General features: G+C 41.9%; 1 protein-coding gene across 1 annotated transcript in view; it reads right to left on the bottom strand.

Moving 5' to 3' along the window:
• The window catches only part of LOC138960242 (uncharacterized), a 250,814-nt gene that overhangs the window by 67,391 nt on the left and 169,582 nt on the right, over positions 1 to 13,841 (bottom strand). Inside the window, exon 8 of the mRNA XM_070332049.1 lies at positions 8,796 to 8,911. Within this exon, the coding sequence (XP_070188150.1) occupies positions 8,796 to 8,911 (116 nt within the window). The remainder of the gene's footprint in view (positions 1 to 8,795; positions 8,912 to 13,841) is intronic.

Below are 13,841 nucleotides of genomic sequence, written 5' to 3'. Positions count from 1 at the left end.
TTACGACATGCTGGGGAGCATCGGGTAAATTCTTTCCCCTAACCCGCGGGGGGTGTACTAACGATGACGCCCTGCCTGAAGGATGAGGTAATTGTAAGGAAAGAAAGCAGGGAGGGAGGACTGTTTGAGAGCAGGAGGTTACGGAACATGTAAATGAATGGCAACACGACAAATTCAGGAAACATACCCACATCGTTCATATTCATCAAATTCATCAGAAACTCTCTCCAAAAGGATAAATAAATAGTATCCCTTTCATATAAAGCAAATGTTTCTCTTTGTCTAAAGCTGGCTGTTCCGTTAACTAATCTTTCTTGTTGTGTGATTTCTTGGTTTTGGAACGTCAGCAGTCATCTGTAACTGATTCCAAACGTTCTATGTTTTTCAGATTTAAGAAACACAGAACCTAATTATGCTGACAATGATCAACGAGAAATTAACTGTGGGTGTTGAGAACGCACAATCTGGATAGAACTCCTGCAAGATGAAAGAAAAGCGATTTCTTGTAAAGAAAAAAACCCATACCAAACACAAATTGGAAAACAAGCAGTAAAGACCACAAATACAAATACAATTTAACCAAAGTACATCTAAGTTGGCTTAACTTTTACAAGCTTCTCTAGACTCTTTCCAATCGCTTACCCAACACGCACATCCGCGATAAAACTCCATTCTGTACCTCACACGCAAGGGTGAAGTCGTCTGGAGCTCCCTAATACGGCGTCAATCGCTGGGGCCGATCAATTTTTGATTTGCGTGAAAGGGGAAAAGTTTCTGCTTTGTGCAAACGATTTGGTAGTTGCTTTTTACATTTAGTCAAGTTTTGACTACATGTTTTAACATAGAGGGGGAATCGAGACGAAGGTCGTGGTGTGTGTGTGTGTGTGTGTATGTGTGTGTGTGTGTGTGTGAGTGTGTATGTGTGTGTGTGTGTGTGTGTGTGGATGTGTGTGTGTGTGTGTGTGTGTGTCTGTCTGTGCGTGTGTGTGAGTAGAGCGATTCAGAGTAAACTACTGGACCGATCTTTATGAAATTGTACATGAGAGTTCCTGGGTATGATATCCCCAGACGGTTTTTTTCTCCATTTTTTGGATAAATGTCTTTGATGACGTCATATCCGGCTTTTTGTAAAAGTTGAGGCGGCTCTGTCACACCCTCATTTTTTAATAAAATTGATTGAAATTTTGGTATTGCGTTTCAGCTTGGAGGCTTACAAATTAATTAATGACTTTGGTCATCAAAAATCTGAAAATTGTAACGATCCAAAATTACGTTCATTTTATTCTTTATCATTTTCTGATTCCAAAAACATATAAATAATTATGTTATATTCGGATTTAAAACAAGCTCTGAAAATAAAAATATAAAAATATGATTCTTCTTCTGCGTTCGACGGTTGTGATAAAAATATGATTAAAATACAATTTCCGAAATCGATTTAAAAACAATTTTATCTTATTCCTTTTCGGTTCCTGATTCCAAAAACATATGGATATGATGTTTGGATTAAAAACACGCTCAGAAAGTTAAAACGAAGAGAGGTACAGAAAAGCGTGTTAAGCAGCACAGCGCAACCACTACCGCGCTAAACAGGCTCGTCAATTTCACTGCCTTCTACGGACTACGGTCATTGTGAAAAAAATGCAGTGCGTTCAGTTTCATTCTGTGAGTTCCACAGCTTGACTAAATGTAGTAATTTTGCCTTACGCGACTTGTTCTTTTAACATTTATTCAAGTTTTGACTAAATGTTTTAACATGGAGGGGCAATCGAGACGAGGGTCGTGGTGTATGTGTGTCTGTGTGTGTGTGTGTGTGTGTGTGTGTGTCTGTGCGTGTGTGTGTGTGTGTGTAGAGCGATTCAGACCAAACTACTGGACCGATCTTTATGAAATGTTACATGAGAGTTCCTGGGAATGATATCCCCGGACTTTTTTTCATTTTTTTGATAAATACCTTTGATGACGTCCTATCCGGCTTTTTGTAAAAGTTGAGGCGGCACTGTCACACCCTCATTTTTCAATTACATTGATTGAAATTTTGGCCAAGCAATCTTCGACGAAGGCCGGACTTTGGTATTGCATTTCAGCTTGGTGGCTTAAAAACTAATGAATGAGTTTGGTCATTAAAAATCGGAAACTTGCAATTAATTTTTTTTTTATTAAACGATTCAAACATAATTTCATCTTGTTTTTAGTCATATTCTGATTTGAAAAACATATACATATGTTATATTTGGAATACAAACAAGGTCTGAAAATTAAAAATATGAAAATTATGATTACAATTATTTTTCCGAAATCGATTTAAAAACAATTTCATCTTATTCCTGGTCGGTCCCTGATTCCATAAACATATAGATATGATATGTTTGGATTAAAAACAAACTCAGTAATGGCCCTGTCACACGACCGTTTTAAAGCCAGCGTATGCCGACGTATGAACATACGCTGGCGTACGCTGAACTATCGATGTTTTTTTCAATCTTTGGCGTATACATAGCGTATTCATAGCGTATTCATAACGAGTTGGACGTATACATAACGTATTAGTAACGTATGCAGAACGTTTCAATAACTTACAGATAGCGTACACCAACGTATGCTTGGCGTGTTGCCAGCGTTCACAACTTATGCCCAACGAATGCTTAGCGTGTTGCCGGCGTTCACAACGTATGCCTAACGATAGTCTTGCGCGCAACAGCTTATCGCTGACGATCACATGTCGTCGCCGCTGCTAATGGATAGAACGTATTTCGGAAGTTTTGTTTTATTAGATATATTTCGGAAGTTTTGTTTTATTAGACATGACGCCATGCGATCACGTCATTTGTTCTATAAATCGCGGGAAATCGGCAAGTAATTCTGCAAATTTGGTGAGTAGAAACTGTATTAGTTCTTCCTTGTTATGTAACGGTAAATCAAGTGGTAAGTTCTGTACTCTCTGTGCAGAATGTCGTGTCCATGAAGAACTGTTTATACGGCAGAAGTGTTGCTTGCGTTCGGAATGTCTCAGCACTATCTACAGATACAGATATTTATCGACGTATGAGTAACGTACAAGTAACGTGTGTGAACGTGTGCCAACGTATGCAGTGCGTATGAACCATACGTCGAGAATTTTTGTGCATGCACAAAACTTTGCTGCGTGCTCAGCGTACTACGACGTATGCCAGCGTGCTTCAGCGTCCTCTTAACGTATACAAAACGTACCCATAACGTATTCGACGTACGCCAGCGTACTTATTCAAATGTCCCATACGTCGGCATACGCAGGCTTTAAAACGGTCGTGTGACAGGGCCATAAGCTAAAAAGAAAAGGGATACAGAAAAGCGTGTCATCCTGCTCAGCGCGACCACTACCGCACTATTCTGCCCTGTCACACGACCGTTTTAAAGCCTGCGTATGCCGACGTATGGGACATTTGAATAAGTACGCTGGCGTACGTCGAATACGTTATGGGTACGTTTTGTATACGTTAAAGGCCAACATCCACAGGAATTTTTCTCCTGGAGCGACCTAAACTTGAACCCGAGGCAGTTCGCCAAAAAGAACCGCCGATCACGAGAAAAGCATGCGTATCGCATGCGAGACGATTTGCAAGCAAGCCAGCGCAGCAGCGGGTGGGGATTTGGTCTCGGCAAAGAAACTACAATGCAGTGTTTTGTCTCGGTGAGACTGAAAGAGAGACAGAGAGCACGAGAGAGAGCGACAGGGACACAGTGATTCAAACGCACACCTCTAGTAAAGTTGTCGTAGCACGTCCGCCTATGGCCAAAGTGATCCGGGTTCGATTCCTGGCATGTGTGGTCTATGTTTTTTTGTGGTTTTTTTTTAAATTCTTGTTTGCTATTGTTTATTATGAACGTTTTAATGTTTTATTTTACTCTAATAATTTTTTTAATTATGTAAAATAAATAAAACAAAAATTTAAATTTTTTTTTTAATCCACGTGCACAAGACAAAAACTTTCATACTGGGGGAGCGAGCCAGTCTGAAGAGTACTCGGGTCCAGCGCCAGCGTTTTTTATAATTTCGCTTCACGCGACTTGTTATTTATGTATCCAAAACATCATAGAACGTGGTACAATGCATGAAAACAACGCCGACAGTAAACAAGATGTTATCTGGGCAGTACATTGGGTTGAACTAAAAGAATTCTGCTGAGAATGTACAAAAGAAAAAACAAGTCGCGTAAGGCGAAAATACAACATTTAGTCAAGTAGCTGTCGAACTCACAGAATGAAACGGAACGCAATGCAATTTTTCAGCAAGACCGTATACACGCCGGAACCTCGGCTGTACCCGCGGATAACCGCAGGCTCTGCAGGCTGTTCACCGCAGACAGAAATTGTCAACACGAGTGGTGAGTGTCTGCACAAAATCGTCTCTGCTTTCTCTAAAATGACATATCATTACAAAACTATTGTTTGTACTTCAACCTAAGGTATTATAGCACCCTATCATCGATTTAATTTTTTCCTTTCGTTCGTATGTGAAGGCTGAGCTTCGAGTATTTGTGGATTTCCTGTAAAAAGTGCCAAAATTCTGACTTCTGCAACTTGTTTAATAAGCTTGGATTTCCGTAATAAATGTGTAAAGTCAGAATTTTGGCACTTTTTACAGGAAATGCACAAATACTCGAAGCTCAGCCTTCACATACGAACGAAAGGAAAAAATTAAATCGATGGTAGGGTGCTATAATACCTTAGGTTGAAGTACAAACAATAGTTTTGTAATGATATGTCATTTTAGAGAAAGCAGAGACGATTTTTTGCAGACACTCACCACTCGTGTTGACAATTTCTGTCTGCGGTGAACAGTCTGCAGAGCCTGCGGTTATCCGCGGGTACAGCCGAGGTTCCGGCGTGAGGTATACTCGTAGCATCGTCAGTCCACCGCTCATGGCAAAGGCAGTGAAATTGACAAGAAGAGCGGGGTAGTACTTGAGCTGAGAAGGATAGCACGCTTTTCTGTACCTCTCTTCGTTTTAACTTTCTGAGCGTGTTTTTAATCGAAACATATCATATCTATATGTTTTTGGAATCCGGAACCGACAAGGAATAAGATGAAAGTATTTTTAAATTGATTTCGACAATTTAATTTTGATAATAATTTTTATATTTTTAATTTTCAGAGCTTGTTTTTAATCCAAATATAACATATTTATATGTTTTTGGAATCAGAAAATGATGGAGAATAAGATGAACGTAAATTTGAATCGTTTTATAAAAAAAAAATTTTTTACTTGACCAAAATTTCAACCAATTTGATTGAAAAATGAGAGCGTGACAGTGCCGCCTCAACTTTCACGAAAAGCCGGATATATGGTGTGTAGAGCGATTGAGACCAAACTACTGGACCGATCTTTATGAAATTTTCCATGAGAGTTCCTGGGATTGATATCCCCGAACGTTTTTTTCTTTTTTTGGAGAAATGTCTTTGATGACGTCATATCCGGCTTTTCGTGAAAGTTGAGGCGGCACTGTCACGCTCTCATTTTTCAACCAAATTGGTTGAAATTTTGGTCAAGTAATCTTCGACGAAGCCCGGACTTCGGTATTGCATTTCAGCTTGGTGGCTTAAAAATTAATTAATGACTTTGGTCATTAAAAATCTGAAAATTGTAAAAAAAAATGTATAAAACGATTCAAATTTACGTTCATCTTATTCTCCATCATTTTCTGATTCCAAAAACATATAAATATGTTATATTTGGATTAAAAACAAGCTCTGAAAATTAAAAATATAAAAATTATTATCAAAATTAAATTGTCGAAATCAATTTAAAAACACTTTCATCTTATTCCTTGTCGGTTCCTGATTCGTGAAAGCGAAATTACAACATTTAGTCAATCTGTCGAACCCACAGAATAAAACTGCACGCACTGCAGTGTTTTCAGTCACGAGTATAAAACAGCTTCGTCAATCCACGCGGCAAGGAAGTCGCTCAATTTTTGCGTGCAACACGAAGTAAACAGACATGCAAGAATAGCGACGGGTTCAAGTTTAGGTCGCTCCAGGAGAAAAATTCCCGCGGATGTTGGCCTTTAAGAGGACGCTGAAGCACGCTGGCATACGTCGTAGTACGCTGACCATACGTCGTGAATTTTTGCTGCGTGCTCAGCGTACTACGACGTATGCCAGCGTGCTTAAAAAAAAAGCAGTGCGTTCAGTTTCATTCTGTGAGTTCGACAGCTTGACTAAATGTTGTTATTTCGCCTTACGCGACTTGTTTGAGAATTGTGAAAGTATTTCGACTGAAGAAGATTATACTTTGTAAATCCGATTTTCCAATTAAAAACAAGTTTTTGTTAAACGTTGTCCACAATACCGTTTGCATGATAAGATAAATGTGCCACCATTTCGGCTGCAACAATGTCTTCTCTGTACAACAGATTGTGTCATTTCAAGGCACCGTGAGAAGAAAGGGTAACACGTGTCAAGATCGTGATCGTAAAGATTTCTCGTCCGAGACGACCTTGACAGGCTGAGAGACGTACAGCACCGGTCGATTCTCTGACAAGGTTCATTTCCGGATAGCGTGCGCTCTTTTGTCAAGCAACTAGCAGAACGTGCAGGGAAGGACCTTTCAGGTTGACGCAGTGGAGATTTTCGTTTCATGACGTCGTGGCTTGTAGAAGGTGACAGCGTGTAAGTACATTTAGGGACGAATGGGATTTTAGTGATTCATGTTTTCTTGTTTTAAAGGCGCAGTCCTTCCCGCCAAAACATCTTCTTCGTTCATGGGCTGAAACTCCCACGGTTTGTGCGTGCATGACCGGTTTTACCCCGCCATTTATGCAGCCATACGCCGCTTTCGCGGGATGCATGCTGGGTATTTTCGTGTTTCCCACCGAACTCTGACATTGATTACAGGATATTACCCGTGCGCACTTGATCTTTTGCTTGCGTGAAGACACGAAGGGGGATAATTAAGGCACTAGCAGGTCTGCACATAAGTTGACCTGGGAGATCTGAGAAATCTCCACTCTTAACCCACCAGGTGCGGCCGGGATTCGATGCGCCCGTCTGTGTAAACGATCCGGGTCATCCCAGATCTAGTCAGGCCTGTGCATGTGATAACGCCAACTTTCTCTTCACTGGGACACAGGTCAAAGATCAACAGCCTGGGTGTTTTCTGTGCAGAGTGGGGAGTTTTTGTTTAAATGTATTTATTTTTTGAAAGCCACTATTAAGTTGGCAATCAGTCATATTAATTAATATTACACACAGGCAGGACACAGGCAGGACACAGGCAGGATGCTGATGTTTGGTATGTGTGCAAGTAGAGGGATATTCTCACCCCACATAAAAGCCTGAGCAGATCTGAGAGAACGATTCGTTTACAGGAGAAGGACTGTGCCTTTACAAAACTGATAGTGATTGTAAGAGGCCTGGGCGCGTATGCAAGACGCTACGACTGCATGTCCTACGACAAGCGCACCGAAGTTTGATAGCTCTCTGTCCGACAATTTTTGTCGTACTGCCGAATTCACAGGCATCGGACAACCTCCCCGATAGCTAGCGGGGGCATTCCCTTGTTTGCTGTCGCTCTGCGCGTGCGCCTGACGCAGCAGCTGTGCCCTGGCTGATCGTGGCTGGCTCACCCCAAATCGGCGCCACGCAAACATCTTGATATGCACCAGACGCGTGAAACCGCAACGCGAGTATCACTTGCGAGACAAGATAAAGAGGCTAGGCACCCATTCTGTTCGCAAACTGAATGTTGTCAGTTATCACATCCGTCAACAGTCAACTGCAAAATATCGTGCATGCGGGATATGAATGTGTGCATGTAGCCTATCCCGTCCCCCAAAATCGTATGTCTCAGAATATTTCTTCTTTCCCGGTAACGCTGCAAACTGATGGCCGCAGTCTTGAAATCAAAGTTATCGTAACGACAACAGTGCTTATTGCTAGGCACCTCTAATCTTATCGTAGAACAGTGCCTACGATAGGCGCTATCGGTTCTTCGTGAATTCCACGACAGGGGGTTATCGGACGTTTTCTGTTTCTCGTACCGACAAAACCACTGTCGGATTCTTCTTGAATATGGGCCCAGAAGAACCCTTCACTTCGGTGCAGTGGAATCTTTCATGTTACGATAATGCGTGTGGAAGGAGACGGCGTGTAAGTACAGTCGTTGGAAAGGATGTACTTGTCGGGATGGAGGATCTTCTTGGTTTTAGCAGCGATCGTGCCATCCGTTATTCCAAGTATAAAGTACCAGCTATCAAGTCACGTTTCCTGGCGTCTATAAAGAGCTCTAAGACTGTCGGGGAATGCGCTCAGCCTCAGACCAGCACTGTTCTACAGTAAAATTGGACACAGAAAAATAACGTCGAAGGAAATATGCTAAACAAAGGGAAGTAAGCGATCCCAATGCTTACGACATGTGTAATAGAGTAAGTGAGAGGTTTTTTTCCGAACCAGTATCCTAGCTGGCACCTGAAAGAATAACAAGCATTGAAATGAACAAGAGACTTCTATCCTGACAGTTTTTGTTGAAGGAAATGGAAAAGGTCTCACTGGGAAGACGAAAACAACATCAATACTGATGAAATGAAAAGTAAAAGACAAGAATCGGGCACAGCGCACTGTCGCGAAAGAAGGTACATGAATTGAATAGGAATAACAATAGGAACAAGGAGAAATTGCAAACCCTTTCCCTAAAAAAAAGTATCTCTCCAATCGCCCGCACAGGTCCACAATTCACTGTGGAATAATGACACCACACATCAGACACATCTTGCATTTAGTTTGTTGGTAAAATCGAAGTTCGTTAACAACTTACCTGATTCGCTGCTGTCAAGTTGAAAATCTTGTGGATCTGTTCTTTGTGTATGACGCCATGACCAAGACTATCACTGGGGGTAGTGCTACGGACCTCCGTTGTCGTTGTTCCGTTGCCTGCAATCAGACGATACTCCAATATTATAAAAATGCATAGTGACACGTCATGAAAAATCGCATTGGAATACATGCAGAGTTGAGCAGAGCATATTGAGAGTTCAACTTTTAATGAGGACATACGAGTTTTATTGATTTTGCATTTTAATTTTGCATGGTTTATTGGGCCCGGCTGGGGCTGGGGTGGGTGGTGGTCGTGATGGTATGTGTGTGTGTGTGTGTGTGTGTGCGTGTGTATGCGCGCGTGTGTGTGTGTGTGTGTGTGTGTGTGTGTGTGTGTGTGTGTGTGTGTATCTGTCTGTCTGTCTGTCTGTCTGCCTGTCTGTCTGTCTGTTATTTTAGTTGCTCTTTAAACACCATACTGTCATTTGTTATGAACGCAAATAACGATTTATGTTAAAACAAGTGAACTGGCTGGGATGAGAAGGATTTATCACATGCACACTGAAGCATATATTGTACCACATGATCTAAACACCTTAATTGTTTTGTTGTATAATGGTGGAAAACCTCTTCTTGAAACAGAAACGACTACAACAACAACGACAAAAAAAATGTCGAAGAATGTTTTCCACAACCTTTGGCCTCGGCCTGAGATCAATGTATGCATTTACACTCATTAAACTATTCTTTCCCCATCCTTGAATTGGGAAGGAAAACAACAGAATAGCACAAAGAAAACATCGCGTACAAAAATAGATGCAAAACACTCAACACCACCATCATCACGTGCAAAAAGAATCTGTGACAAATTGCTGTTCAACAAGATCTATTGTTGTGCAAAAATCCCACTCCTGTTATCATGAAAAGGGTCTTGCACAATGTCAACGTACGATGAAACACAAAAGTTAGATAAACACAGTCCAATGCTTTCCGCTTTCAAATGTCACATCCCTCAAAAGGAGACGAAAACCAAAACCTCAAAGGAAGAAAACAGAGTCACCGAATTATCTAAAACAGACAAAATAAGATTTAAATATAACAGATCTTTTCTGAAGTCCCACATTCGCAAAGGGTGTGCGTAAACAACGTTATTTGATGTCTGTGAGCAATTCAAAAGCGACAAGCATGCAAAAGAAGCATTCATTTTCCGTAAAGTAACAATTCAAATAAAAACACACTTCATGTGTCATGACCGGAGAAATAATTTGAAGGAACCGGATGGGTGTTTTGGAAGACGTCAATATATTACCGTCGACGCCGCGCTTGCATAACAAGAATTTGTTATTAAATAGATAAGGACAGCAAGAAACACATACGCACACGCATTCGCGAACACGTACACGGACACAAGTACAAACACATAGGCAGGCACAAACACCACACACACACACACACACACACACACACACACACACACACACACACACACACACATACTTACACCCACACACACACAAACACCCACACACACACACAAACACCCACACACACTTACACACACTCACACACACACACACACACCCACACACACACTTACACACACACACTCACCCACACACACAAACACCCACACACACTTACACACACACACACACAAACACCCACACACACACACAAACACCCACACACACTTACACACACTCACATACACACACACACACACAAACACACACACACACTTACACACACACACACACACACACACACACACACACACACACACACACACACACACACACACATCAATGTGACCATGTAATCGTTTCTCGCGGCGCAGAAGCCAGGCTCCAATAAAATCGATGTTATCAAAATATTAGCTTAAAACCTCAATTTTCAGACATCCCCTTTCACCTCGTCCATTTGGATGTTTTTCCTTGTCGTTGTCCTGTGTGCGCTTGGCATTTTGGAAATTGATGTTGATAGAAGAGAATGGACAAAGATTTCTATTTGTACAGTGCATATACGAATGTGTGGAGGAACGGTTGGGTGATGGACGAGAGAAAACAAATAAGGGAAAGGAACTAGCCGGAAAGGAGTTGGGGGTATTGCTTTTTATACAACTTTACCAAAGTGCTTGCTAAGCGAGCTTTAACTTTAATTTACAGTTAACGAATCGGTAAGGAGGGGAGGGGGGAGGAAGAGAGAACTCGAACTCGAACTCGAAAACTTTATTACCGAGGGATGATAGCATTAGGTCCATATGGTCCTAAAGAGAGAGAGATAAAGAGAGAGAGAGAGAGAGAGAGAGAGAGAGAGAGAGAGAGAGAGAGAGAGAGAGAGAGAGAGAGAGAGAGAGAGAGAGAGAGAGAGAGAGTTGAATTGAATTGAATTGAATTGAATTGAAATTTATTTTACGAGGGTGACAGAATAAGCAATGTATACATGCTTTTTTACATCCGGCCCTCGCCCATTGAGGGGTAACAAACAAGAAGAAATAAAAGATAAGTTTAACTATAGTACAAATGACATATTTACCATAATTAACATGTCAAGCAACCAATAAGACATTTTAAGATGCATTAGGATTCTTTAGCAATGCTTGAAAATTATATATAACAGAGAAATATGTGTTTGTATAAAAAAATACTTCATGTATTACATATAATCATGTTTTTCAATATAATCAGAGAGTACAGTTATATTTTGCCAGCTGCTTGATAATATTTCTTATAAGTTTTGTAAAAGAAACAGCATGTAATATTCCTTGAATGATGTTTCATGAATTCGTAATATAATTATATACTGTTCAAAAAAAGAAACGCATAGCTTGTAATATTTGGTTAATTTAGTTATATGGCTACAAGGATATCCACCAAACTGCAGAAAATTTTTATCTGGTCGTCGACCTTTCGTCCATTGCCACAAGTGAGCTCTGCACGTGACGCATGCGTTATCAGTGGCTACAATGTCAAAATTGCTCATTTGGCATGACCACTCGTCATGCTTCAGTGTAATCTCGTGAAACTCGGGGAATATTGAGCTCTCACCATGTCTTCCAAAACCCATAAAAGCGGATTGTTCGCCACAAAGAAATCAGACGACAATTCAGCGACGAAAGATGGCCCGATTGAGCAGAGAAGACCGCCAAATTGCATTGGGTCGTTTACAAGCAGGCCAAAGTCAAAGTGCAATCGCCAGGCACTTCCACGTGTCCCAGAGCACCATCAGTAGACTGTGGGTCAGGTTTCAAGCCACTGGCTCCGTTGCTGACTTGCCACGAGCGGGAAGACCAAGGGCGACAACTGCTGCTCACGACCGCTTCATACGGCTCCGCCACCTCCGGAATCGTTTCCTGTCGGCCTCATCTTCTGTCCAGGCTCTCCCCGGGCCACACCGATTATCGGACCAGACCGTGCGGAACCGCCTGCATGAAGCTGGTTTGAGAGCTCGCAGACCTCACAGAGGAGCTGTCCTCACCCGCCGCCATCGCCAGAACCGAGTGCAGTGGGGCAACCAGCACCTTCGCTGGACCGTCCGGAATCACTGGAGACACGTGTGGTTCAGCGACGAGTCCTACTTCCTGCTCCAGCGACATGATGGTCGGAGGAGGGTCTACCGGAGAGTAAACGAACGTTACGCGCCCAACTGTGTGGATGAGGCACCCGTTCATGGTGGTGGAGGCGTCATGGTGTGGGGGGCGATCAATACCGCTGGAAGGAGCACCCTGGTGCACGTCCAAGGGCGCACGACTGCCCAGCGATACGTGGAGGAAATTCTGCGCCCACACGCCCTTCCTCTTCTGGCTGACCAGGATGCCATATTCCAGCAGGACAACGCTCGCCCGCACACAGCACGACTCACCACCCAGTTCCTCACCGACCACCATGTCCAGGTGCTTCCCTGGCCATCCATGTCGCCAGACATGAACCCGATAGAACACCTCTGGGATGAATTGGACAGACGTGTGCGCAGGCGAGAAGAAGCGCCGGCAAATCACCGCGATCTATTGCAGGCACTTCAGGAGGAGTGGGACACCATCCCACAGCAAGATATCCGGCATCTGATCCAGTCCATGCCCAGAAGGTGCCGGGCAGTTGTTGCTGCTCAAGGCAGTCACACCCCCTACTGACTTGACAGCCTCGGCACCCAATCGTATTGATTGACTGATTGATTTGAAGATGCAAATGAACTGTGTGTGCATTCAACTGTGTGCATACCAAATTTCAAACAAATAATCTAAATATTGGATTTTCTGTTAATTTTTTCGAAAAATAAAACAAATTTGGCAAGTAGCAACTATGCGTTTCTTTTTTTGAACAGTATATTAGGAATGGCGTTCCACATAATTGCTCCAGAATATGATAGACTCGACTTGTACAGGTCAATTCTTGGAGTTGGGGTAATTAATGTGTTACATTTTCTATAATGATTTATTTTGAAATTTGAGGCAATGAGTGTAGGTGCATTCCCTGACATAATTCGATACATCATCACACCTTTGTTATATGCAAATCTATCTTTGATAGGAAGAATTTGCAATCGTTTATAATCAGTCATGGAAAGAGATGTATTTTTTTTAAATAATTAACTTAACAGCTCGTCTATGTAAACTGCCCAAGTGTTTCAAAGAATTTGCACTTGCAGAGTCCCACACTGTGGAAGCATAGTCAATAGCTGACTGAATATGTGCCTGAAAAAACAGTTTTCTTGTGCGAAGATCTAAAAAGTGTTTGATTTTTGATAACTGAAATATTTTTTTGGATGTGTTTTTACAAAGTGTATCTGCATGTTTTGACCAAGACAGGTTATTGTCAATAGTTATTCCCAAGACTTTATGGCTATCAACTTCGGTAACATCTTGATTTCGTATTAGCAATGTCGGAAATCCAGAGAGAGAGAGAGAGGGAGAGAGAGAAATGTCGGCCAAATTGGTCAATTTGGTGTAAAGTGTCATCAGCAAGTCACGCAGTAACCAATTTTCTCAGACATGCATTTGCGAATACACAGATGAATGATTCGAGCTTGGTGTGTTGACAAAATAACAACT

This window comes from Littorina saxatilis, linkage group LG2 (genome assembly GCF_037325665.1).
Source record: "Littorina saxatilis isolate snail1 linkage group LG2, US_GU_Lsax_2.0, whole genome shotgun sequence".
In the NCBI taxonomy this organism is placed as follows: domain Eukaryota; kingdom Metazoa; phylum Mollusca; class Gastropoda; order Littorinimorpha; family Littorinidae; genus Littorina; species Littorina saxatilis.
Note: the sequence above shows the minus strand (reverse complement) of the source record. Positions and strands in the feature narration are given on the sequence as shown.